Source organism: Grampus griseus, assembly GCF_964374135.1.
Source record: "Grampus griseus genome assembly, chromosome: 20".
In the NCBI taxonomy this organism is placed as follows: Eukaryota; Metazoa; Chordata; class Mammalia; order Artiodactyla; family Delphinidae; genus Grampus; species Grampus griseus.
This window is the reverse complement of record NC_139014.1, coordinates 9,056,600-9,083,104: the sequence shown is the minus strand read 5'-3', so window position 1 is coordinate 9,083,104 and position 26,505 is coordinate 9,056,600. Positions and strand designations below refer to the sequence as shown.

Below are 26,505 nucleotides of genomic sequence, written 5' to 3'. Positions count from 1 at the left end.
CTCCCGGGGCCCACACTCGGAGTGTCTCCTGATGCAGGTCAGATCTGAGCTCTGCCCCTTGCTGACTCATAACGTCTGTGGGTCTCAGTGGTCTCACACGTGAAGGAGGAATTACAGGATGTTGTGTAGGGTGCCTGCGGTCAGAGCTCAGCAAGCCCCCACTGTTTGCTCTCACTGCGGCCAGGCCTTCCCCTTCCCGCAGGTGCAGGTCTCTGGACTTTTATAATGGTACTGCCCAGGGTAAACAGTTCCTGAGCACTGCCCATGGATGTGTATTTAGCAACTGCATTCATGGCTTACTATACTAACATATTATGCATATTACAAAACATTCAACAAAAATAGAAACTTTTAAGATTGAGATAAAAATGTAAATACAAGTTCCCATATTTTCTTCTTGATGCCCCTAGGTATATGCACCCCACCTTAGGGCACCCTGCTGGAGGGCCCACTGAGAGAGGCGGTGGTCACCTGGGGTCACGAGCGTGGGGCGAGGGAGCAGGAAGTGGGGAGCTGCACACGGGGCCCTGGGGAAGCTCCGGGCGGTGGTGGGGGTCGGTGCTACAGCTCCGAACCGCTGGGGAAGCGGCAGCTACGGGCGGGGACCCGGACACCGCGCAACCCGTTAGGATCCTCAAGGGAGGGTTCCGGCCTGGAGGCCCTGGGTCCCGGGGAGCCCGGGCACGGGAATCCGGGGCAGAAGGATCTCGGGCGCGAACCTCGGGAGTGAGGGGACTCAGGCCCCAGAGAGTCGCCGGAGCCCGGCTCCGACATCAGCCGCGACACGTCATCCACCAGGTGCCACTTCTCCTGCACTTGCTGGGGCGGAAGAGGGGAGCGAGCGGCCGGTTTACGAGCGGCGCCTCCTCTCACCAGCTGCCGCGGGAGAAGCGGTCACCTCGCAGTAGCAGCCCCGAGGCCCCGCCCCACCAATCTCCCGCCCTATCCCTAGACCCGCCCCGCCGGGCCAGAGACCACGCCCCTCCCGATCCCGCCCCAGCCCAAGGCCGCGCCCCATCAGGTCCCGCCCCAGCCTGGCCAGAGACCACGCCCCCACCAGTTTCACCTCCTACTTCAGCCCAAGCCCACACTCCCGTTAAACCGGGTCCCCAAGCCTAAAGCCACATTCCTGTTGACTGGTTCCCGGCCGGAGGCACCGGTTCCCTCCCTCCACCTTCCCCACTTCTATCCGCGGCCTGAGGCCACAATCCCGACAGGGTCTTGCCCGGAGTCCGTGACCCCTCCCCAGTCCGGCGGACACTCACCCACACCAGTTGCTTCCGGAGCCCCCGGATGGCCCTCGCGCTGGCCTGGGACTGGGAGACGCACACGGTCAGGACAAGGCTTTGGATAGACGGGGATGCTAGGTCAGTCAGCCCCCCTACTTCCTCCTTCCCCACCCCAGTCTCTTAAAAACCACCTCCCGGGGTCTTCTCTCTTCCAGGTTCCTAGACACGGCTTTCTCTCTCCTCTCCTTCCTCCCACTGGTCGCTCAGCCCCTCTCCTCTAAATGTAGTAAGAATAACAAGCGCGGCAGGCTCACAGCGTGTCTGCACCAGGCGACGTGCTTCCCCAGTGGTCACTTAAAGTGCCCGCTTTACAGGTGAGGGCCTTCAGGGGCTGCCCAGGGGCACAGGGCAACCCCCAGGCCACCTGCCCTTAGGCCCCTGGCTCCCTGCGACCTTGGGCTCTCCTTGTCTGGCCCCCAGATCCCATGAGACTGGCTGGGGGTGCCCCCTCCCTCGGCCCCTGCTGCCCTGAAAGGCACCTGAGCAGGATGAGGAGGGGGAAGCTGAAGGCGTGGGAGCCCAGGTAGTGGAGGATGCGCTGGCTAGGGGGTGGGAGCCGGAGGGCCACCAGCTCTGGGACCACCTGCCAGGGGGCTGAGTAGTTGGTGAAGAGGCCACAGTCCCAGGAGGAGCGGATGCTGGGGAGAGACCGCCAGAGGAGGGCCGGTGTCAGTGCTCGGGTGACGAGCTGCCGGCCCGGCAGCCTCAGCCCGTCTGCTCCCCTCACCTGCTGACCACATAGCCCAGGGGCACAGCGGCCAGGAGCAGGCCCAGGATGAGCACCAGCTGGAAGAAGAAGATGGAGCTGGAGGCGCGGAACGGCCGAGGGGACGCCCTGGAGTTCCTCAGCAGGGTGTACTAAGGAGCGAGCAAGGACACAGGGGCCTCAGCGCAGTGTGCAGATGGGAGGTGCCCGGCGGGGCAGCAGCAGGAGGTGAGGGCTGCTCTGCTGCTGGCGCTCGGGGTGCCCACACAGGTGCGGCCCTGCTCCCTCCCAGCCCCCGAGCCCTCACCTTCTTGATGTAGAAGGTGAGGAAGACGAAGATGCTGTTAAGCAGGGGCAGCAGGGGGCAGTAGAAGAGGCCCATCCAGGTGACTGTCTGGCCCTCCACGATGTCCAGCACGTTCTTGGGCAGCAGGAACTCCTCCCGGTCCAGCCAGGCCCAGAACCGGCCCGAGAACCGCTCCACCAGCAGCCTGGGGGAGGGGAGTGCCCAGGTACCCATCACCCAGAAGTGTGTGGACCTCGTTGGTCCTGGCTGTGGACCATAACACACTCACACGGTAACAGGCATGTAGAACTGCTCACCCCTGGCTGTGGCCACTGGCCACCCCCAGACACGCCCACTCCACCCCCGTAGTGTCCCCACGTGGCTCACCTCCTAGGCAGGCTGACAAGGAAGGTGAAGGCCACCGTGAGGAGGAAGTTGAAGATGCTGAGTTTGTACAGCTCCTCCCCCACCGAGTTCTCCCAGCACTGGTCAGAGGGGGCATCTGTCACTACCCTCGGTCCCCAACCGCCCCTCACCCACCCGTTGGGGGACTCTGTGGTCTAGGAGCCTTGCCTGGAGTCTGATATGATTGCTAAGTTAAAACCCGGGCCTGGGATAAGATTTGAGCAGACAAAGCCCACAGTCTGGGCTGCCTCTCTGCAGAGCGCAGAATGTGATGTGAATGGCGCCCCCTGGAGGTGACTTCTGGGTGGGCAACTCTGCCCACAGCCTCTCACAAAGGTGAGACCCTGAGAAGGACGAGGAGATCAAAGAGGTGGGGCTTTGCAGAGGACAGGAGGGACAGGCCCTGATGGAGTCACCGGCCACCTGGTAGTCACATGCGTTGTAGCCGTAGGACTCACAGCTGGTCTTGTTTCTGCCAAAGCACAGCAAAGTCTGGCCCAGCGAGAAGGAGAACATTCCCAGGCTGGCCAGCTTCAGCACCACACACCTGGGGGTTAGGGGAGGGGGCGGGGACTGTGTCAGGGGAGGAGCCCAGGTACACGGCCATCTACTCGGGACACAGGTGTGGCTGACATCTGCATAAGCTCAAGTCTCTCCCGGGCCCAGCCCCCTCGAAACCCAGAGCCCAGCCTCCTTCCAAACTGCTCCATGCGTGGCAATATTTCCCAAAGTGCGTTCCCTAGAGTCTTGGTCTCCAGATGATTCACAGGAGAATGGTTCTGTTTACATCAGTTTGGGAAACACGGCACAGTCCAGCCACCCTCCCCCCACACCCAGTTTGGAGATTCACTGGCACATACGTGCTTTTATATCATTAATGCAGGTGAGATCTCTCTTCTAAGGCCTATTAATGCCCTAGTCCGTTTACACTGTCCATATATCACAAACACGTGCATGCACACTCCTGAATAATATGTAACTGGATCACACAGGTAGGGTGGCCTAACCCCAAACGATTGCCTGCACGTTATATCAAAGTGTGGACTTGCTTTCTTTCTTTTTTTTTTACTTTTTATCCATACTCCGCAGTACGTGGGATCTTACTGCCCCGACCAGGGATCGAACCCGCGCCCTCTGCATTGGAAGCACGGAGTCTTAACCACCGGACCGCCAGGGAAATCCCATGAAGTGTGGACTTTCAAGGCTGATGCACAGCCGGAGCCTGGCTGGGAACAGTGGTTCTTGTGTTGAGGAAGGCAGGGGTGGTGGGGGCTTATTTTCATCTTCCATCCTTTTGAGCATTTTGAATTTTTTTTTTTACCATGTGCACGTGCTATTACCCATTCCAAGAATAAAATTTCAAAGCAAACACAATCTACCTCGGAATGGGTAGATACGCAGAATGGGCTCCGGACAGCTTCTGTGCCAGGGAAGCCCGAGGAAAAGCAGACCGTGCCAAGTGAGGGGTGGGTGGCAGACGGAAAGAGAACCTGGGCTGGAGCTGTTGTGTGTGTGGGGTCCTGTGGGTGGGTGGGTCCAAGGCAGGACCCGAGTCCTGGGAGAGGAGACAGAGCAGAGCCTGGGGGCGGAGGACGGCTTGAGTTTGAACCTGCACCCGGCAGGCATGGGGAGCCTCCCTTGGCCAAGGCGCTTGACCCTTTCAAACCTCAGTGTCCTCATCTATCCAGTGGCAGTGAGGATGGTCCTAACTTCACAGGTCACGTGAGGGTGTCAAGGTGAGGGGTGTAAACCCTCGGGGCACATGGGAGGGAGCTGTGTTCCTAGGTGGGTGACTGTGGCACCCAACGTGTCCTGGCAAAAACAGTCACTGGCTTGCTTTGGATGGTGAGGACTGGAGAACCTTAGACCGGGGCCCCCCAGACTGTGTGTGGGAGCAGCTGCCTGCCTTCCCTTGCACGGGACCCCTGATGCCAGGTGATAACCAAGACAGGCGGCAGGACACAGCCCTTCCATGCCCTCCACACTCCGTCCCACCTGTCACCCCCCCAGGTGTCACTCACCAGATAAGGGTGAGGTTGACCTCAGTGTTGGGAGGGTAGTTTTCCAGCTGGACCAGGAAAACAAACAGCAGGGGACCCAGAAAGTTGACCAGGGCGATGACCCCAGGGGGCAGGTACTGGAGCAGCAGAAACAGGGACTCCTGTGGGGAGAAGTGGATAAGGGGGTGCCGTGGGCTGGAGGGCCCCCAGCGGCTCCCCTATCCCCTACGGCCCCCTTCAAGTGTAACTCTGGTGCAGGCCCGGAATCTGGAAGCCCACGGATTATTCCCAGTGGCAGCAGGGGGTATCCACAGGTAGAGCCTGTCTGACTTGGTTATGACTTTGGGCAAATTGCTTTAACCTCTGTGAGCCTCGGTTTCCTCTTCTGCAAAGTGGGACCATCCCGTCTCCTCCCCCAGGTCTGGCCAGGATTAAATAAATGCACGTCAGTCGCCTGGCACCTCCTTGTTGTCCTGCGAGTACTTGGTGGCCCAGAAGATAGCACTGATGGCCCCAACCACCAGGAGCCCGATGAGGATGTTGACCCGCAGGTAGGTGAGCAGGTGGCAGGCCCTTTGAGCCCGGGTCTGATGCTGCACCATCAGCAAGTGACGCCCCTCCTCCAGCTCCACCTGTCACGGGGGCAGGGGCAGGGGCACAGGTGGGTTAGGGCTGGCCCAGGTGGAAGCGGAGGGGGCTGGCAAACAGCCCCAGGTCGGTGTGCGTGGGGAGAAAGGCTGCCAGGCTCTAGGCAAGGTTGGGGTGACGCTGAGGCGGGGACAGACGGGCTGGTTTTGTCCAGAGCATCCCCAGAGTACCGTGCAGGTGAGCGCTCACACCCAGACACGGCACAGCCCCCGCCTCCAGCTGGAAAACCGTGTGTGCACACACACACACACAGACACACTCCCACACTCAAGCCACACACTCATACAGTCTCACGTGCTCTCACACTCATTCACTCTCACAACTCACACTCACGCACATCCTCACACACACCTTGAACTCGTTGCTGATCTCATGCTTCTTGATGGTAGCTGCCTCCTGCCCCTGGATGCAGAAGTCCCAGGAAGAGAAGACCTTGGCGCTGAGAGGTGACCTGTAGTCCTGGCCCAGGAACATCTTCTGTGGCAGCCCCTTCACCATCCTGGAGGGGGCAGAGGCCAGGGCTCAGCCTCGGCTCGGCTCTGATCTGGGGTGGGAAGTCCCAGGCAGCCCTAAGTGCAGCCTTTGGCCTCGGCCTGGGTGGGGGGGTGGGGACACAGGAGCGGCGGCCCCGCTCCTGAGGTCTGCAGCTGGGCATGCAGAGTTCCGGCCCTGGAACCTCCATTGGCAGGGACTCCCTGCCAGCTTGGGGGTACCACGCCAAGCAGGGGTGATCAGGGAAGACCCCCTGGAAAGGGGTGGAGGCAGGGGCTCTGCTCTCACCGCCGTAGAATCCCACAGAAGCAGAGGAGCAGGCAGGCCAGTGGGCTCAGTAAGTAGGCCAGGCAGATGCTGTATACTGAGCTGCTCTCAGGCCCCGCTCGGTACGCGCCGTAAAAGAGATAGGTGTTGTTGAAGGCCTGGGGATGTCAGACAATGACAAGTGAGCCAGGCTGTGTGCTAAGTGTTTTCTTGCTGTTAACACATTAGCCCTCACAGTGACCCCATCAGGTAGAGAATAAGAGTATCCCCATTTCACAGAGGCTCAGAAGGGTTGGGCAACTTGCCTAAGGACACACAGCTTGGAAGAAGAGCCAGGACTGGAACACGGGAGCCCGCACGGTAACCACCCAGTGGCTTCCAGGGATGAGGGTAGGGTGGTGCTTATCCCAGAATCCTGGACACTTTTTCCCTTCTTGTCCTTCAAACCCCGACCCCAGCTGGGCTCTGAGGGCCGTGGGCACATGTCCATGGGCCTGGGCTGTGCACAGTGGCCTCAGCCTCTCTCTGACCCCACTGCTGACCCAGCCAGCCTGTCTGTGGAGGACCGTCTCCCTAGAAGCCAACGTGCCCTTGGAGGGGTGAGGGTCCTCTTAGACTGGGGTTCCCTGAGGCTAGATCACCAGGTTCCCCAGCCTCCCTGGTCCACAGCCAGTACAGACCCACTCACCCTGCCGGTTAAAACATTCCAAAGTAGATTGTTGAACTTGGGAACACCAGTCTGGGGTTGGTGGCCACCAGGACACTGGAGGGCTGTCGAGGAGGGAGAGGGGTCCAATAGGGAAGGGTCCCCAAGGCATAGGTGAGGCTCTGCCCCTCTCACTCCATAGCCTCCCATCTCAGGAGGCCTGAGCAGGGTCATGAGGGCATGTCAGGAGGCCTGTTATGCAAAAGGCGAGATCGAGTAGAGCCTCACGGCTGGACCCAAGCAGGACGATGCCCCGGGTTTGGACACAGAGGGTTGGGGCTGTCCCAGTGGACCAGGCCCCACAGGGTTCAGGTGGGCTCGGGGGCACTGTTCCCTCCGTGGGCCAGGCACTCACTGAAGTTCAGAGCAGGTCCTCTGTCAGGGGGGCGGAGCCAGGTCAGGGGCAGCAGGACGAAGCTGGTGGTCAGAAGTAGGGTCAGCAGGTTAAGCAGCAGCAGGAAGCGAAGAAAGGTGAAGTAGGACTGGATTCCGGTGCCAAAGAGGCCTGCGGGGAACAGCAGGTGGGTCCGGAGGCGCCGAGCCGTGGGCCCAGCTGATAATCTGAGGGTTGTGGGGGGTGGGTGAGCAGCCTCACAGGGACCTCAGTGTAACAGCCAGTCCTGGAGGCTGGCCTAGCAGTACCTCTAACAGCCACCAGGGGTGCCATCATCCACCAAGGTTTGAAGGGTGGCTCTGGGGGCAGAGGGGGATGTGTGAGGAAGGCGGGGTGGGTTGGTGGGGGTGGAGGGGTACAATGGCCAGGGGGATAATGCCCTCCTCTGGTTTCCAAACTAGACATTGAGACTCCAGAGAGGGGAGGCAGGAGGTGGGGATTGGGGTTCGGGTCCTACCCCCGATCTCGTAGAGAGCCCCCTCCCAGAGCCCACAGCCCCGGGCCAGCCGCCGTGCTGCCTCCCCCAGGCGCCGTCCTGCAGTCTGCTGCCTGTGACGCCACTGCTGCCAGCACGAGGTCTTCACCCCCTCGGGCTCCCGCAGCTGCCTGGGATGGGGTGTGATGAGAGGGGTCCCTGAGTCACCCAGCATGCCCACCTGGCCAGGCAGAGCAGCACCCTGGGCCAGGGAGTCTTCCCACTGCTGGTGATTTCCACCCCGCCAACCAACAGGTGCATCCTCTCCCCACCCCCACTGCTCCTCCTCCGCTGTGTTCGGCAAGGTGTTCGGGCACCCACCGGATGAAGCGCTTGTCCACCATGGCGTAGGGCAGCAGCCGCACAGGTTCCTGGGAGGAGCACAGCCGCTCCATCTCCTGCTCCCACAGCTCCTCGCCGGCCGGCTCAGGTTCTGGCTCCCCTGAGGCCTGCACCGACCACTGCCTCAGCATCTCTGTGATGGGGTTGAAGTTGGGGTTGTAACGCTCCCCCTCCTGGGAGGGGATGCTGTTGGAGGAGATCTGGCTCAGTCTCCAGCCACATCTCAAAGCAACGTATGGCCTCAGTTTCCCCATCTGTCAGACGGGGAGAAAGGTCCAAAGGGCTCGGAAAGATGGGACGTCACAAACAAAGCCAAGGCCAGGTGTGGCCACAGTTAAGTGCGGTGGAGCCCAAGGCCCGCTCTGCGCCACCGCAACCGCTTACCAGTGGCCGCAGCCCTTCCCCATCGCCCCCGGGCAAGGGACAATTCCACGCGCCGGCTCTCCCATTGGGAAGGCCTCTCTGCCGCAAAGCCCAGCAGTTCCCTGGGTTCAGCACACTGCAACACCTCGAATCCGGACGTGTTGGGACCTCCTGTCTTCTACCTGGTGGTCCAGATCCCGGGACTGGGTCCACCCCGGCCCCCCATGGAACCCAAATGGGGACGCGTGGCTACAGCCCCGGCCGTGGGAAAGGAAGGAAGGGACCCCTCCGCCCCTCAGCAGCGGCTCTCACCCCTTCCCCGCCAGCTGCCAGCAGCTCCTCGGCCTCAGTTCTCTCTTCCACCCCCTCACGACCCCCCCTCCCCTCACGCTGCACCCAGCTCACCTGGGGACAAGGGACCTAGAGACCGTCCTCCGACCGGCTCCCGCCACTCCCGGCGGGGCTGCGAGAGAGCCGAGGGGAGGGGTCACATGACAGGAACCCCAGCACCCCTAGCCGTCGCCTCCCCGTACTCCTCTCTCCCCCGCCTCCGGCACTTCCTCCGCGCTCCACTGAGGCCCGCACTTCCTGAGGGGGCGCGGAGCGCCAGCAGGCAGGTGAGAGGCGCTGCGCGTGCGCGCTGGGCGGGGGTCGGGCCCTTCCCCTCCCCACGGGGGACCCGCGGCTTCTGGGCCGAAGGTCTGACCGTGCGGGGCTGCGGTCGGCTGGGCGCAGGCCCCGCCCCTTATCCGCCGGTAGCCCCGGCTCCGCTCGGCTCAGAGGGCGCGATAGTGCAATAACTTAGGGGGTGGGTCCGACCACTCAGGGCTGCTCGATTTTCAGAGGCCCTAGGCGTTATTTCTCAACTTCCCGCCTCGATCTTTGGCACTTAAGCCGAAGCGGCCCAGCGCCTGGCCCATAGGAAGCGCTCAGGAACTCGCTGCACTCATGCCCCGCCCCGGCGAGTTATCTCGGCCCTTTCTCTCTCTTGGGACCCCCTGGGAGGCCCCGCGGTCCTGTCCTTCCTCCTTCTCCCTCTCCGCCTCCTTGAGGGCCCCCCTCATCCCTAAAGAGCTCCAGTGTTTTTTCTGCCTCCCTGCCTGCTTCCGCTCCTGGTTTTCTAGACGCCCCCGCCCCCCCGCCCCGCGCCCCATGCCAGGCCCCAGGCTGGGTGCTGGTGCTGGGCACACAGTGAGCATAGAGATAGAGACGGAGCGGGAGAGGGGGGACGGACTAGTAAATGTACATGTCACTAGGAAGTGGCACATGCTCCAACAGGGTTCAATCCCGGAAGGCTCCCCAGAGGAGGTGACTTTCAAGTTGTGCCTGGGATCATGCAAGTAAAACGTGACTGGAGCATGGGTGTGCAGGGCAGGGAGTAGTGTTGGGGGAGAGGCGGGGGCTGGGCAGAGCTAGTTCTCTAGGCTGAGGTGCCTGTACCAAGATCCATCCTGAGGCAATGACTATTTGGGCATCCTGGCTTGGCCCACCTGTCCTCCCCTCCAGGAGGGCCCTCCCCTTCCTTTCTGCCTTCCAGCTCACTTTTACCCTGCCCGCCTCTCAAGTCTTCTCCCAACAAGAAATGGCTCCCACCACTGTCCAAATCCCACCCTTTTCTCAAACCCAAGGGTGACTCTCCTCTGCCGGGCTTTTTCGAGGTCAGGTTTCTAGGTAGAGCTCCCAGGTGGACAAGACTTACACCCTGGCCGATGACACCCTGGAGGCTGACTGACCTCTCGGCCCGTTTCCTCATCTGTGAGCTAGGGTCATCAGTGCCCCCCTCCCTGGCTTGTGGGGAATAACGGAGCAAACAGCAATGGGGACAGCCCCCAAGTGTGCCTCCTCTCTTCCCCACCTAGCACACAGGAAGTGTGCCGGAATTCTGCTGGAGAAACCACGCCCACATCGGGAGGTCGGAGATAACCCCGGGTTCTACCAGCCAGTTTGGGGCTAGTTGTCGCAGGAGGCTGTGCTGGAGGAAGGGGCTACCCAATGTAGTCCTGCAACGCCCGCCGTATCCGTGTGGCTTTGCCGCATGGTGTTATTTTGATAATCGCCCTGGGAAGTGGGAGGGTCTGGAATCATTGTCTCCATTTGAAACTTGGGGAAACTGAGTCCCACAGAAATTGGCTTCAACCGGAGATTGGAACACTTCCAGACACTCGCCGCCTTCATCTTGGTCAGACCTCAGGGTGGGGTGAGAGGAGGGGTCGGAAGCTGGTGGGGAGAGGGCACAGTCGCCGAGGGCTCGACAGGGAGGGGAAGCAGGAGGAGCGGGGCGCGCCCCCCCAGCCGGGTCACGTGACTTGTCCGAGCCCCGTCGCCACGTGGGCCGGGCTGGGCGGAGCAGCACTCTGGCCCCGCCAGGCCTGATACGCTCACAGGTCGACCCAGGGCCCTTGGCCACTCCCTCCCTCTGACCTCACGACCCCTCCCGCAGCTGGTGGAGCCCAGACACAGTTTCCGGCGGCCCTCGCGGGGGACAGGTGAGCCGCGCGCCGGGCCCCTCCTCCCCAGCGCCTCCCAGGCCAGTGCCGGGATGCGGATGCCGGGTCGTGGGTGGGGGCCGCAGCTCCGGGGCTTAGGGACCTCGCCCTCGTCCTCCTAGCCCCATCCAATTCCCCTGCGGCCACCAGCTCCACCCCCTCCGAATTCCTTTGGGCCTCTGGGGCCACTGGGCACTGCGTTGACTCCTCGGGTTCTCTTGGATCTCCCTGAGTTCACTACCGGAGTTGACTCTCTCAGGGGTGTCCGGGCGGGGGACGTGAAGATCTCAGCTCACCCCAACAGTCAGGTGGCGGGCGTCAGGGGAGAGGGCGGTGGTGTGCGTCTCTCGAGATGGGAAAGGGTGGGGAGGCTGGGTTTGCAGGTGGGTACCACTGGTGAAAAGTGGGCGTGTGGGAGACTGGCAGATGAGGGGTCCAGGGTCTCTCGGAGTTCCTGCCTTCCCTCGGCTCAGAGGCTGGGCCGCGGCGCTGACTGGGCAGTAGCTGCTCCCAGAGGACTGGCTTCCGGCTGGGGTGGGGTTTCTGGAAACGCGCCCCACCCTGCCCCTCCCTACCTGGCTCACGGCTCAGGAATGGTGCACCCTGGGAGCTCCTGCCCGACTTGTCCCTGCCTGGGCGAGGGTGCCGGGGTGCTGGGTACCAGCCGGACAGAAGTCTAGGGCAGTGCCCAGATGCCAGTGCCCAGGTGAGCCCCCATCCTCCAGGCAGCCTCTGAGCGCCTTCCATCTCCCTGCTTCTCCCTCCTGGACAAGGGGTGTGTGGGAGAGGCCTGCGGATCTGAACCTGGGAAGGTCTGTCTTTCCAGGAAGGAATTCCAGCTCTAGGGACTGGATTGGGGGGCACACCCTCAGCCCCAGCTACTCACCATTTCAAGCGGAGTTAAGTGTCCACCTCTGACCTCTCTCTGCTGGTTTCTCCACACTGTGCTCCTGTGAGAGAGAAGGGGATGGGACTTGGACTCTGTGCGGCCTGGGCTCAGAGACTGGACACCCCTAAGTGAGGGCACTGTCTGGGTACAGCTCTAGCGGGACCTGCTCTGTCTGGACACCCTGGCCTCGCCCGAGGAAGCCCCTTGAGCTGAGCCAGCTTTCCTCTGTGCTGAGTTCCCTGGGGGTGAGGGTAGCGAGGAGGGGTGGACAGGGCAGACCGAGGGCTGGGCCCCGTCCTCCTGGGGCAGAGCCTGCAGGACTCAGGGGGTGGTTGGGAGCCTGCTGCCCTTGCCCCACTCCCACAGGCTGAAGAGCCTGGACAAGGCCGCCCTGGGTCAGTTGTCTTGGGTGATGGCAGAGCCCGGACAAAGGCTGCCTGTTCAATGCCCAGCACCCCTCCCCCAGCCAGCTGCCCTGGCCTGCGGGAGGTGACGGACTATAGGGGAGTCTCCCAGGAGGGCTGTCAACATTGACGCGCCCAGGCTGGCGTGGAGTGACTCCTGTGGGGGGGATGCAGGGTGGGCCGCAGCCGAGGAGGCCATCCTGTCTGCTGTTCTGTCAGGCGCTGGTGGGGGTGAGGGCCCAGGCTGCTAGCTGTCTGTGGGATTTCCGGCCGGGAGGAAGTGCTGTGTGGTCACGGGCGGGCGCAGGGAAGGTCTCAACTGCTCTGACCTTTCCCACCCAGAGGGCGGCATCTCTGGGTCAGAACCCTGGGAATGGAGAACCTATCTACAGGCACCCCACCCGCTCCCCATCTCTCAGGGATGGCGTCACTGAGGAAGCCGGTGGGGAGCTGCCCAGACTCCCCTCACTTCCTTCCTCCTTCCCTCCGGAATGAGCTCCCCCTCAATCCGTTCTGGCCTGAGGATTATTTGGGGCCCCTCACTTGGCCAGGCGTTTGGTGTTTGTGTGTGGATGGGGGCAGGATGGGGGCTCAGGCAGCCTGGGCTGGGAGTGGCACCCGCCCCATGGTCCCCAGGGAGCGGGCAGTGGAGCTGGGTGCCAGGCTAACTTTGCTGTAACGCTTTCTGTCTCATCACATGGGCAGCGGGAGGCTCCTGAGGCTGTGTCCAGGCTCTGAACTGCCCTAGGTCGGCAGACTGGCTGCGGGTGGGCCGCAGATATGTCCCGGTCGCTGGCTTTTGTCCTCAATGTCCCTGAGACCCCACAGGACCCAGAGGAGTAAGTGCTCTGAGGTGGGGCTGGGGGGCTGGGATGTATCACCCCCAGGGAGAGGTGGTCTGGACCTCAGCCCTTCGGAGCGGGTAGGCTGCTGGGGCGAGGACTGGGTCAGCCGCAGCCTGAACTCCTGCCCCTTCCCCCATTCTCACCACAGCAGCCAGGAGCCCAGCCCCTACGATGAGAGCGAAGTGCACGACTCTTTCCACCAGCTCATCCAGGAGCAGAGCCGCTGGGTGGCCGAGGAGGGGCTGGAGCTGCAGCAGAGGGTGCTGGGGGCTGGAGCCCTGGGGGCCTCAGGTGAGCCCGCCTGCCCTGGCCCAGGCCGGGTGCTGGGATGTGTGGGCCGGACACGGAGCCTCTCAACCTCTCAGGAAGCTCCTCCTAGCAGCCTGGGGCAGCGGGTGGGCAGGGGATATCTCCGGCCAGTGGTGTCTGTAGAACCTCTGGACGAGTCTTTCTTGCTGGGCAGGCAGTGACCGCCAGGCCTTGCTGGGGCCCGAGGGCGCCCCTGTCTACAGCACGGCCACACTCCGCATCTTGGCCAGCATGCCCAGTCGCACCATTGGTGAGTGGGACCCTCTGCCTTTGGACCCTGGGCTGGGCTGCGGTTTCCGGCGGGGATCTGTGTACCTCAGAGCCAGGCCTCTTTGGCTCTTACCCCACCCCGTCTGCTGCTTGGAGGCCCAGCCCAGTCCCATGCAGCCTCGCCGCGGTCTAAAAACGACTCCGGAGTCGTCACGGGGATAAAAATATGCTCTTGGGAACCCGGTGGTGCTTGAGGTCTCTTGTGAAAGAACTTTCATGGGTCCTGGGAAGGAGTGGGGGGGCAGCCCCTGCCTCTACATAAGAGGGGCGCGTCCCCCCCTGACCAGCGGCCTCCACAGGCCGGAGCCGCGGCGCCATCATCTCCCAGTACTACAGCCGTACAGTGAGGCTGCGCCGCAGGGCCGGCCGGCCTCAGCTCAGAGACGTGGGCCGCTCAGCCCGGCCCAGCCTCCGCCTGTACGACCTGGAGCTGGACCCCGTGGTCCTGGAGGAGGAGGGTGAGTGAGGGAGGGCCGGAGCCTTGGTGGGGAGGAGGTCAGCAGGCTGGGTCGGGGGACTGGGGTGCAGTGGGCTGTCTGAAGGCCCCCAGCGGTGAGGTCTCTTTGCAGGGGTATGGGAGTGTCTCGGTGTTCTGGCCACTGGCGTAGAGAAGTGCGGGCCTTTCCAGCTGCACAGTGTTTGGCTCATGCAGGCACGCGCTCCACAGCGTCTGTTGAGCATTTGTAGTGTCGCAGACGCTGGTGTTGGCTTTGGGATGTGATGGTGGTAAGCAGACCCAGTCAGCTCTCATGCAGCTTATTGTCTGCCTTGTGAAACAGACAGGAACCAAATAAATGGATAAGAGGATGGTTGAAGCTCAGATAAGGGCAGCTGAGGAAAGGCATGCCGCAGGAGAGTGTCACGGAACCTGTCTAGCCTGGAGCGACCCAGGAAGGCTTCCTGGAGGAAGTGACACTAGAGTCAATGGGACATGGGCAAAGGCCCTGAGGTGGGAGCGTGCCGGCTTGCCTGAGTATCTCGGAGGCCTGTGTGGCAGGGCTGGGGAACAAGGGAGAGTGGTCATAGGAGGGAGCAGGGCCCAGCTTACAGGTTGGTCTTCAGCCAGATGATCTCTGGCATCAGTGCCCAGGGGCTTGGGTACTTCCTGGGGCCCTGCCTGTGTTTCTTCTCCCTGTTTACCCAAGGCCTGCAGCTGGTGGGTGACGGAGCAGTGCAGGGTGGTGTGGGCTCTGAGGTCAGGATGGACATTCCAGTTTCATTGTGTAAACCATGCCAGGTGTCTGCTTTCTGGTCATTTTTTATGTGTAAAGTGGGGTTAAAATAGCACCCCCTTTCCAGGGTGGTTGTGAAGATGAAAGGAACGAGGACATAGGGGAGGGGCAGATCTCCAGGTCCCGCCCTCCCCTACTCACCCCACCAGGCCTTGGCATAGTGGGATGTGGTGGGGGGACAGTGGGGACTGCTGAGTGGGGGGTGGACGGGGCTCAGGGGCATTGGGGGGTCAAAGCAAGATGCGAGTGGGGACCCAAGAGGAGAGTTTGGTTCAAGGCAGAGGGGCCACTGGGCTGGGCCTCGGAAGATGCTGGGAGCTTGATCGTGTCCTGGGCTCCAGGGGGTGGAGGTGAGAGAGTGATGGCCAGTGGGGGTGTGGGACAGGTGGGCAGCACAGTGTCCTAGCAGAGAGGAGCCATCGGGCCCAGCAGGGCGGCAGAGGCCTGTGTTGCCGGGGAACGGCCACAGTTGTGGGAGGGAGGGAAGGATGCTGCGGGGAACCTGCAGGGCTCCCTCCTGCTCCTACAGAGAAGCGGGGCCTCCTGGTGAAGGAGCTTCAGGGCCTGACGGTGGCCCAGCGGGACCACATGCTCCGGGGGATGCCGCTGAGCCTGGCCGAGAAACGCTGCCTGCGGTCAGTGCCCCTCGGCCTCGTGCGGACCCCAGCCCCACTTCCTCGGCTGGGTGTGGTGGTTGGTGAGAAGGGCCCTGAGCCTGCGGTGGGCGGGTGGTCCCTGGGAGGGAGTGGACCAAGCCCTGACGCTGCCTCTGCCCCCAGAGAGGAGAGCCGGCCCCCGAGGGGCAAGCGGAGGGTCCGGGGGCGCCATGGGCTCCTCTCCTGCTGCAGCCGGCTGCGCGACAGCTGTATCCTGGTAGGCGCCTCTGGGCGGCTGGGGGCGGGGGCACTGAGGGGGGGCCACGTGTTCTCCCTCCGCGTGCTGCTCGTGGGGTCCTCTAGCCTTCAGCCTGGCTCTGGGCGTGATCGACCCCCCCTCCCCTAGCGGCTGCCCCTCCACTGCCCCTGCGCTCTAGGCCTGGCCCGGGGTCTGGTTGGGGGCCGGCTCCCCTCTCCAGCCTCGCCTGAGGGCTGTCCTGCTGCTGGCCCCACAGGCGTTGCACAACCTGGGGCTCACGCTGCTCTCGGGGCTGCAGGCCCTGATGCCCTGGCACTACGCCCTGAAGCGGATCGGGGGCCAGTTCGGCTCCAGCGTTCTCTCCTACTTCCTCTTCCTCAAGACCCTGCTGGCCTTCAACACGCTGCTCCTGCTGCCACTGCTGGCCTTTATCGTGGCTGTGCAGGCCGCCTTCCCGCCTGCGCCCTCGGGCTCCACGCCCGCCTTCAGGGGCCTGGAGCTTCTCACAGGCGGGGTGAGGCTTGGTGGGGGCGGGCAGGCGCCCCCTTGTCACGGCTTCCTCCAGGGATCCCCACCCCACCCCTTGCTGCGACTCCGGGAGGGGGGTGCCCTGGCAGCTCCAGGGTGGCCGCAGCCCTTTGCCCACCTCCGTGTTCTCCTCACTGCCCCTGCCCTGGCCCTTCCCCTTCCGCCTTTCCCCTCGCCCTGCCCCCTGGGTGCCCTCCATCTGCCTTCCAAGCCTGAGGGTGGGTCAGGTGCAGGGAGGGGGAGAGTCCCTGATGTGGCCGGGCGTCCTCTCTACAGGGCTGCTTCACCCACACCGTCATGTACTACGGCTACTATAGTAACGTGACGCTGAACCAGCCATGTGCCTCCCCACTGGATGGCGGCCAGTGCACGCCTGCGGCGGGCGGCCTGCCCTACAACATGCCCCTGGCCTACCTCTTCACCGTGGGGGTAGCTTTCTTTATCACCTGCATCACTCTGGTGTACAGGTAATAGCCCTCCACTCTATGACCCTGGCTCTGAGCGCCATTGATCCACCCATACATCCATCTGTCCATCCATCCATCCATCCAGCTACCCATCCATTCATCCGTCCAGCTACCTATCCATCCACCATCACTTCCTCATCCATTCATCCGTCCATCATCACTCCATCCATCCATCCATCCATCCATCCATCCATGGATCCTGCCTTCCTTCCATTCATCCATCTACACTTTCATCCACGCACCCATCCACTCCACAAACATTTGCTGTGCTCTGCTCAGGACAGGAAGGTAAGTGAGTTTGGTGCATGTCCTTGAGAAGCTTGCTGTCTACAGGAGAAGACGGGCCAATGAAGAGGCTGGGAAACTCCTGGTGTTATGTTGCTCCGGTGTTTTGGAGCATAGGAGAGGAAGTCAGACCAGCTCCCCAGGGCGGGGGCACTCATCCCAGAGAGGGAGGTTAAATAAGGGTGGGCTGGAGAAAGGCCGGGGAAGGTGTTTTGGTTATCGGGAGAGGCAGTGCAAAGGCCCTGAGGTGAGCCAGCACCCTCTGCAGCCACGTCTGGGTGGGAGGCAGCCAGCCATGTTGGTGGGGAGTGGAGCCTGACCCCTCTTCTAGCCACCTGTGGCTGGCGGGCACCCTGTTGGTCAGGGCTGATCTAAGAGTGGCCGGCGGTCCACACCAGGAGGCTGAGAGCTCTGGGCTAGAGGTGGGGCAGGGAGAGTGGCTGGAGGCCCATCCAGCGCCGGGAGGGCCCCCCTGAGTGGGTGGTAGGTTTTGGCTGCAGGGAGCATCCCATCTGTCTTCTCCCAGCCTCTGCGCCTTCCGCCCCATCTCACCCTCTGCCTGCCTCTGCTTCTCCCAGCATGTCCCGCTCTTTTGGGGAGAGCTACCGGGTAGGCAGCACTTCGGGGGTCCATGCCGTCACTGTTTTCTGTTCCTGGGACTACAAAGTGACTCAGAAATGGGCCAGCCGCCTCCAGCACGACAATATCCGAACCCAGCTGAAGGTGAGCTGCCCAGGGGCCCTGGGGCCGCTGTCCCCCACCCCGTATCCAGGGAACACCAGTCAGGGCCTGCTCCAGTGGGAGAGGGTTAGGGCTGCTCTTGGGCCCTCTCCCCGGAGTCCCCGTGTCCTCCAGCCCCCGCGGGCAGAGGCCTGCGGGGCGCCAGCTGGCACGTGTCCCAGTCCCCGGAATAGCCCTGGGGTACACGAGAGGACACTGCCCAAGGCCTCAGGGCTCGAGGGTGGCTGGCTGGGCCTCGCGGAAGGTTCTCTGCCTGTCTGGGGTTTCCCGCTGCGGGATTCGGGTCAGGGCAGCTCGCGGCTTTGACCCGGCTGATGGGCCCCCAGGGAGCGCCCTGGGGCTCCGGGTCAGCGAGGGTACGGCTTTCCACAGGCAGGACAGCTCAGGAGGCAGGGCTGGGGAGGGTGCGTGGGAGCGGCTGGGGCAGGCCTCAGCCTGCGGCCCCGTCCTGCGGTCTCCTGGTGCCTGGAGGGGCCCCAGAGCAGGGGGAGCGACGGGCCGTGGCCCCAGGGGTGGGCGGGAGGCGACCCCCGGTGCTCCCCGAGCCTCCCTGTGTGTCTGCTCCACGTGTCTCCTGGGGTGTGGCGCGTGTGTCTGCGTGTCTCCGTGGGTCTGTGCCACGGGTGACAGGCCCGCTGCCGCCCCCAGGAGCTTCTGGCCGAGGGGCAGCTGTGGCAGCGCCCCCGGAGGGCGTGCGGACGGCTGCAACAGGGGGCCGTGCTGGGGCTCGTTTGGCTGCTGTGTTTGGGGACCACGCTGGTGTGCGCCCTGGCCGTCTACACCTTCTCAGAGCTCGTGATCCAGGTGCGGGGAGGGCATGGGGGGTCCCCGCGGAGGCTCCGGCCGTGGGGTCAAATGCCTGCTTCGTTAGACTGGGCCCCCTGGGGCCCCGCTGCCTCCGCCCGGGCCCTCCCTGGAGGCCACTTCCCTCACGAGCCTTGTTCTCATTCTTGTTCTGTCTCAACACTCTCCCTATTTTTCTGTCCTTTTGTTTTCTCATCTTCTTTTGGTTTCTCTTTTCTTCCGCCACACCTGTGTTCCATCCTCCGTCCTCCCCCTCCCACGCCCCTTCCTGTGCGGTTTGAACACTGGGCCTAGGGCGGAGGGTGGCGTGCCTGCCACTTCCACCCCCTCCTTCCGCCCCGGGAACCCCTCCTCCGTCTCGGGCCCATCAGTGGACCTGCCTCTGTCCTTGGGGCGCTGACCTCTGGCCCTCCCCCTGCCATAGCAGAGCCGCGTGTCTGCTGAGCAGGACTGGGCGCTGCTGGCCTTGCCCCTGGTGGTCTGCCTTCTCAACTTGGGGGCCCCCTACCTGTTCCGCGTCCTGGCCGTCCTGGAGCGGCACGACTCCCCGGTGCTAGAGGTGTACGTGGCCATCTGCAGGTGCGTGGTCGGATGGGACCGCCAGGTGGGGCTTTCTGGGGCGGGACCTCTGTCTCCCAGGCACCCCTCCCTCAGCCTGTGCACGCCCTCCCCCCTCTTTGCACAGGAACCTCATCCTCAAGGTGGTCATCCTGGGGATTCTTTGCTACCACTGGCTGGGCCGCAGGGTGGGCACCCTGAAGGACCAGGTGAGGGCGGGCTGGGCGGTGCTGGCAGAGGCGTGGGGCTCTCCGGCCCCTCAAGAGGGTCTGCCCTGGTCCCAGGTTGGGGGTGGACGTGGTGGCCCCTCACAGCAGCCAGCCCTCACCTCATCTTACCTGGCCCAGTCTACAAGCGTATTGGAGGCCCCGAGGTGGGCATGGGGAGCAGGGGTGGGGGGCACCAGGGCACTGGGGGCTGAGGCCGCGTCCGTTTCAGTGTTGGGAGGACTTTGTGGGCCAGGAGCTGTACCGGCTCATGGTGATGGACTTCATCTTCACGCTGCTGGACACGCTTCTGGGGGAGCTGGTGTGGAGGTGAGGCCCCAGGGGCGGGTCCCTGCGCTCACCTCCTGGGCACCTGGGCTCCCCCTGTGGAAGGGCTCCTGGCATCCTCACCTGTGTGGTGGAGGTGAGGGTCACTCAGGCGGTTCTCAGGCCTCTGAAAATCAGGACCTGACCCCAGATTGGGGCCATAAATCTCTACCCGTGACGGCTCTTCTGTAAAATATCGATAAACTGAGAAAAACATTTAGGAGACAGGATGTAACCTATTTTGAGGTTGGAAAGGAAAACAGGTTTCAAAATGATGCATATGGTATAATCTGTCTCATGCAAAGGAAAAAGGGGTGGGGAGGAAGAACAGAAAGTAGAGGAAGGTTTTCAGATGTCCTGGCTATGAGTGCTAGCATTGTAGGTGTCGTTTCCTTCTTTTTGTGTTTTCTTTGCGAACATATGAATTCAATAATAATAAGATTTTAAAAAAGCCGTAAAACAGGGACTTCCCTGGTGGCGCAGTGGTTAAGAATCCGCCTGCCAATGCAGGGGACATGGGATCGAGCCCTGGTCCAGGAAGATCCCACATGCCGCGGAGCAACTAAGCCCGTGCATCACAACTACTGAGCCCGTGCTCTAGAGCCCACGAGCCACAACTACTGAGCCTGTGCTCTAGAGCCCACGAGCCACAACTACTGAGTCCACGTGCCAGAACTACTGAGCCTGCGCTCTAGAGCCCGTGCTCTGCAACAAGAGAAGCCACCGCAATGAGAAGCCTGTGCACTGCAATGAAGAGTAGCCCCTGCTCGCCACAACTAGAGAAAAGTCCGCGTGCAGCAACGAAGACACAACGCAGCCAAAAAAAAAAAAAAAAAAAGGCAGTAAAACATTTGATGCTGACGTGCACATTTATACCTGGGTGTATCCATACATGCTTAGAAAAAGGACGGAGATGAAGCTGGCTGCAGTGTGGACCCTTCAGGGTGGGACCCCAGGCCGCCGTCTCCCCTCTGCATCACTGGGCACCCTGGTGGGGCGGGCAGGGTCTTCAGCTTGGCGTGCGGGTCGGGGTGGGGACGAGGGTCTGTCTTGGGGATTGGCCCTCCTGCGTGACCCCAGTGGTTCCTCTGCCCAGGCTCATCTCTGAGAAGAGGTCTCAAAGGAAGGGGAAGCCCGAGTTCGACATTGCGCGGAATGTTCTGGAGCTGATTTACGGGCAGACCCTGACCTGGTGAGCATCTCCCACTTGTGTCCCAGTGCCTGGCCCTTGGGGAGGCTGACTGCTTCCCCCTGGGCCACAGCAAGACCCAGCCCTGGGAATCTGGAGGGACCTGACCCTCACTTCCCCGGGGACCCAGCCTCTGGATGCAGCCCTCTCCTCTCCTCGCTCTCCTCAGGCTGGGGGTCCTCTTCTCCCCGCTCCTCCCCGCCATGCAGATCATCAAGCTGCTGTTCCTCTTCTGCGTCAAGAAGGTAGAGGCGCCGCTGGGTCCCTGGGAGGGCGGCGGGGCCTGGGGAGATCGTGCAGCCAGGGTGGCCGCTGGGCCGGCAGATGCGGAGCCCTGAGCCAAGTGGTGTGGGGCTGGCAGCCCAGGGCCACCCTCTGGGGTCAGTCCCACGGGCCACAGCTGACCCCCGTCCCGCCCCTGCATCACTGCCTTTGTCAGGGTCCGTGGTCACTGCCAGGTGCCCGTGCGCACGGGCCAGGGCTTAGGGCCGGGGGGCTGGGAGTGCTCAGGGCCAGGTCCTTCTCCCTGGTCCTGTGCTTCCTCCTCTGTACAACGTGATGCTGCTCTCGGGGTGCTGCCGGAGATGACGTTTATAAAGCGTCGGGCACGGTGGAGACCTTCAGTCAGTGGAGGTGGCTTTTAGTATCAACCCTTTCACATGCAGGTGACCTGGCCAGCCTGCCCCCCGTGAGCCTCAGTCTCCCCTCCGTAGACCGGGAGGTAGCCCCGCTGGCCCTTTCCAGCCTGTGGGCTGAGATTCTGAGTGTCTGCTTCTCTGCGGGGCTGTCCTGGGGGATCGGCTCGGGCTCCCCCTGCAAGCAGAACACCCCCAGCCCACTGCCGGCCTTGCCCCCTTCCCTCTTGGAGGCCCCACCAGGCCTGGGGGAGGGTGGGTGGCAGGGTGGTGGCAGAGCGCAACCTTTGTCCCCAGACCAGCCTGATGGCCAACTGCCAGGCGCCCCGCAGGCCCTGGAAGGCCTCCCATATGAGCACCGTCTTCATCTCGCTGCTCTGCTTCCCCTCCTTTCTGGGCGCTGCCGTCTTCCTCTGCTACGCCATCTGGCAGTGAGTGGGCCCTCGGCCTCTGGGGGCGCGGGATGGGGAGCTGCCCCCTGGGGCCGCTGTGGCTGGTGGCCGCGGTTTGGGTGGTGTGGAGGTGGCCTTTGTCCGGGCTGAGGGGTCAAGCCGCCCGCCCTCTTCCCCCAGGGTGAAGCCCTCGAGCATCTGCGGCCCCTTCCGGACCTTGGACACCATGTATGAGGCAGGCAAGGTGTGGGTGCGCCAGCTGGAGGAGGCGGGCCCCGGGGTTTCCTGGCTGCCCTGGATCCACCGGTACCTGGTGGAAAGTGCCTTCCCCATCTACTTGGCGTCGGCTCTGCTGCTGTGAGTGCGGGGCAGGCCCGGGTGGGGGCCCTGGTCTCCTTCCCCCGGGGCTCCTGCGCGGGGGGCCCAGCCTGAGCGGCCATCTCCCGCAGGGCCGTGATCTACCTCAACATCCAGGTGGTGAAGGGCCAGCGGAAAGTCATCTGCCTCCTCAAGGAGCAGCTAAGCAACGTGAGTGCCCCTTGGGCTCCCACCTCGGGGGTGCCTGCTGGCTCACACCCGCGGCCCCTCCACACACCCCACGCCCCCCCGCCCCGCATCCCCACTAGAGGCTGCCCAGCCTTGCCCGCAGGCTGTCCCTCCCTCCTTGCGCAGTTACTGGGCCTCCCATCACCTTGAAAACAAGTCACTGCCCCGCAGGTCAGAGTCACTTGGGCTGGCATTTCCCCAGACAGGAATGGCCTTTCACCTGGTCCTGTCCTCCCGGGGTCTGGGCTGGCTGCTCAGGGGCACCTGTCAGTGACAGCAGGTCTCCCCTGAACACTTGGTGGGCCCTGACCTCATCCCCAGGGCCCCAACCTTGCCCCCAGGGCCCTGACATCACTCTCCCCACTGCTGTTTCTTCTTTTTTCCTTTTCCTTCCCAGTTTCTCACTTGTGTACTTAATGCTTGAGCCCACCTTGGGGCCAGCTGGTGCCTGTGTCCCCTAGGTGGTCACCTCAGGGCTGGTGGCCACCAGCCACTCTCCGTTAGAAATGACTTGGGGGTCAGCTGCTGGGTGTCAGCCGAGGCAGGACAGGGCTGGGGTGCAGCTCGCCTGTGACTCTGCTGCTAGCTAATTGGTGCAAGGACTCTGGGTCAGGTCTTCTTGGGTGGAAGGATGCCCTGGGGACAGCTCCCACTTTTTATAGGTTTATAAGTAAGGCAGTACAAGGTAACCCCTCTCCTCCCCTTTCACAAACCGAGGGCAGGGCTCAGGCTGGGCATTTTGGCTGAGGTACAGCTATTGGAAGTGGGCTTTTCCCAACCGGCTCCTGCCCTACCTTGTAGAGTTTTGGGGCCTGCGGTGTCCCGTGGTGGTGGGACGCACAGCAGCGTCGGGAGGGGAATCCCAGCTCCGCCCGCCGTTCCTCTAGGAGCTGAAGGACGGTTCCCCAGGCAGCCCTTGCTGCAGGCTGTGTCCTCCCAAGGCCGAGGCTGGCCCTGGTTCTGAGTCTTTGGGGCCACACTTCTGATCTCAGCCTGCGCTCGGAACATCTTTTCCCTGGCCTGGGCTTGTGGCTTACTCAGGTGCACAGCCCTCTGTACCCACCAACTCGATGGAGAGAAAACAGGGAGGTCTCTTAAGGAGGTCCCACCTCGTAGTGTCTCAGCGCCTTCGTGGGTGAGCCAGGGTCCCCAGCGCCCAGAACGCATCCTGACCAAATTGCTGTTTTCCCTTTGTGAAGACTCCCTGCGAGGAATCCAGTCTGACCCCGGGGTTCGATGGGCCCTGAAATCCGCCTGATGTTTACTGGGTCCCAGACTTAAAGCTTTATGTGCGTTTTCACAGTCACTTGTCGAAAGAGCCCTGGGTTGGCCAATACCTGCCCCAAAGACGTCTTTGTCCTAATCCCAGAAGCTGTGAATATGCCACGGTTACGTGGCATTGGGGTTGTGGGATTAGGTTCGCAGATGGAATTACAGTTGCTAATCAGCTGACCTGGAGGTGGGAGATTATCCTGGATTATTCGGGTGGGCATGATGTAATCGTAAGGTCCTTAAGAAAGGAAGTGGGTGAGTCATTGTCAGAGAAAGAGGTGTGAGAAAGACTGGACTGGCCATTGCTGGCTCTGAAGGAGGCCATGAGCCCAGGGATGTGGGCAGACTCAGAAGCTGGAACAGGCAAGGATAGATTCTCCCCAGAGGCTCCAGAAGGAACCAGCCCTGCTGACTCTTTGATTTTAGCCCACTGAGACCCATTTTGGACTTCTGACCTCCAGAACTGATGTTGCATTTGTGTTGTTTTAAACCACTAAGTTTCCATAATTGATTAGGTCAACAATAGAAAACTAATAAAAGCCCCATGACACAGACATTTGTATCCCTCTTTTACAGATGGTGACCGAGGTCAGAGGGGAGGTAATTTGCCCAAGACAGACTAAGTGTCAGGGCCGGTTGTACATTGAGTCAGGCTGGGTAGGCAGCCCTCACTGTGCAACTGATCACATTTCCCTTTTCACCTTGGCCACTAGGAAGCTTAGATGCATATGTGTGTGTGTGTGTGTGCCCACTACTTGGCTCTTGGTATTTCCTTGTCCTTGTTTGGTGCCTCTGTCCCCCTTCTTTAAACTTTTTGTGCTTGTGATGTCAGACACTCTTTGTGAGCTACCCCAAGTGCAGTCTGGAACAGGGCACTTCTGGACGGACACGCGATGGATGTTTTCTCAGCCTTTGTGTTCTGGCATTTCTAGGAGGGGGAAGACAAAATCTTCTTAATCAACAAGCTTCAGCGTATCTATGAGAGGAAGGAGAGGAGCAGGTGAGGGGCCCTGGAGGGGAGTGTGTGGGGGAGAAGGAACAGGTGCTGCACCAGGAGGCCTCTTCCCGCCGGCGGTGGGGAGGGAAGTGGCTGCCGGCGGCCCGGGGTGGCCTGCAGCCCCTTGGGACTCCCCTACCCTCTTTCCCCACCTTTCCTCCTCAGGTGTGTGGGGTATTTGGGGGAGGAAGAAAACTTAAGTTTGCTGAGAAAGGAAAAAAAAGAAATGAAGGGACTGTGTGCAGGGGGCAAGGTGGAGCTGGGGGTCTCTCATGCCCTTTCCCTCCTCTCTGCCACCCCCGTCTTTCTTTTTTTAAATATTTATTTATTTTTTGGCTGCGTCGGGTCTTAGTTGTGGCACGCGGGATCTTCGTTGAGGCACGTGGGCTCTTTTGTTGTGGAGCGTGGGTTCCAGAGTGCGTGGGCTCTGTAGTTGTGGCACGCGGGCTCTAGTTGAGGCACGCGAGCTCAGTAGTTGTGGCGCGTGGGCTTAGTTGCCGCACGGCACGTGGGATCTTAGTTCCCCATCCAGGGATCGAACCCGCATCCCCTGCACTGGAAGGCGGATTCTTTACCACTGGACCACCAGGGAAGTCCCTCTGCCACCCGCGTCCTGATGGGTCGGGGGTCAGCCTGGCTGGCCTTCTCAGACCCCTGCCCCCATTCTCCCCGTGAGGTGAACACCCCCCCTGCCCCCCGCCCCCACCCCACCGAGTGCTGCTGCCTCAGCCCCGGCTGCCCTGGCGCAGGGCTGGGGCTGCTCCTGTGGCCGCACATCTCACCCTTCAACTGTTACCTGCGGCTGAGCCCAGGGAAGGGGAGATGTACTCAGACATCGTCCTGCTGCCTGGACAGACAGGCCACCCACGGGAATGCACACACACCCCTCCTCAACCCCTGCCCGGCCAGGTGGGCCAGCTGAGGTCTGCAGGTCGAGGCCCCTGGGGCTCCCCCGCCCCGACCCCAGGCAGCAGGAGCCCCCAGAATGAGCCATCTAACAAGATCCCCTGCCCACCCCACTCCCTCCCTTGCCGAGGCCTACCGGTGGTGAGTCTCGGCCTCGTCCGGCTCCTTCCACTTCTGTCCAGAGCCTTTCAGCCCTGGGAGGCCTGGAAACAGCTCCTGAGGAAGGCTGCTGGGGATCCTGTGGCCTCGGCTGGCCAGAGGGATGACCGTGGGGCTTCTCAGCCTCCCGAGCGAGGCCCCTTGCCGACTCCGCTTTCTGGCAGGGTTGGTAGAACCGAGGAGGCCGTGATGCCCCCGGCCGTATTCACAGACGACTGGGATGCCCAGTAGGACAGCGCTGGGCCTGGCAGCCCGGGAACCCTGTCACCCTGTCACCCTCGGTTCCCATGGACCTGCAGGCACAGATGCCGCCTGGAGATGGCCCGCTGGGACACGGGGAAGGTGACGGGAGTCTGCAGCCCGTCTGAGGCTGGAGCACCCCCGGTGGACCCTGCCCAGGACTGTATTTATCCTGATTAAACACATTTTGCGAAGTGGGCTTGTCTTGTGGGAGTCCATGCTTATGTTCAGGCCTGCCCAGGTGCCCAGGGCTGTAGGTACAGCCCGTGGACGACCTCCAGGCCGAGGTCATGGGAACTTCGGCCTCGTGCGTGTGCCGCCCCTTCAGTTTCTCCCTCTGGTTCTTCAAGGCTGCTCTCCTTGCCAGGCCAGGGCCCTGCGGCCTACCAGATGCCCGAGGGGTCTCCCCTGGTGCCGGGCTCCCCATGAAGCAGACTCTGTGCGGCTTCAGTGTTGAGCGCAGGGCGCCCTCTTCTGGCCCCGCCCCCGATGGCAGGGATGGACCACGCTGCAGCTTCAGGCGCTGCCCTGCCAGCCTGTGCTGTGCGGGACAAGAACGGGGGTGTGTGGAGGGTGACGAAGTGATGCTC

At 62.4% G+C, this 26,505-nt stretch overlaps 2 protein-coding genes across 2 annotated transcripts; one reads left to right on the top strand and one right to left on the bottom strand.

Annotated features, from left to right (window-relative positions):
- Positions 1–378: 378 nt before the first annotated feature.
- On the bottom strand, positions 379–8,141 carry TMC8 (transmembrane channel like 8; the record flags this gene model as incomplete). The annotated part of the gene is made up of 15 exons (XM_082679732.1): positions 379–819; positions 1,266–1,344; positions 1,769–1,927; positions 2,017–2,147; positions 2,303–2,486; positions 2,669–2,766; positions 3,110–3,233; positions 4,708–4,847; positions 5,148–5,318; positions 5,686–5,833; positions 6,115–6,251; positions 6,782–6,864; positions 7,155–7,304; positions 7,651–7,799; positions 7,990–8,141. The coding sequence occupies 15 exons, from the start codon at positions 8,139–8,141 to the stop codon at positions 562–564; spliced, it is 2,163 nt and encodes a 720-aa protein (XP_082535858.1). The 3' UTR covers positions 379–561.
- Positions 8,142–11,475: 3,334 nt separating this feature from the next.
- Positions 11,476–26,108, top strand: TMC6 (transmembrane channel like 6). The gene is made up of 21 exons (XM_082679491.1): positions 11,476–11,565; positions 12,858–12,991; positions 13,146–13,288; positions 13,461–13,556; positions 13,876–14,034; positions 15,338–15,443; positions 15,588–15,681; positions 15,920–16,177; positions 16,468–16,658; positions 17,522–17,666; positions 18,333–18,488; positions 18,916–19,067; positions 19,174–19,255; positions 19,485–19,582; positions 20,676–20,771; positions 20,938–21,013; positions 21,701–21,834; positions 21,976–22,152; positions 22,245–22,323; positions 24,546–24,613; positions 25,699–26,108. Exons 2-21 carry the CDS (start codon positions 12,933–12,935, stop codon positions 25,904–25,906), a joined length of 2,577 nt encoding a protein of 858 aa, XP_082535617.1. The 5' UTR covers positions 11,476–11,565; positions 12,858–12,932; the 3' UTR covers positions 25,907–26,108.
- Positions 26,109–26,505: the final 397 nt, after the last annotated feature.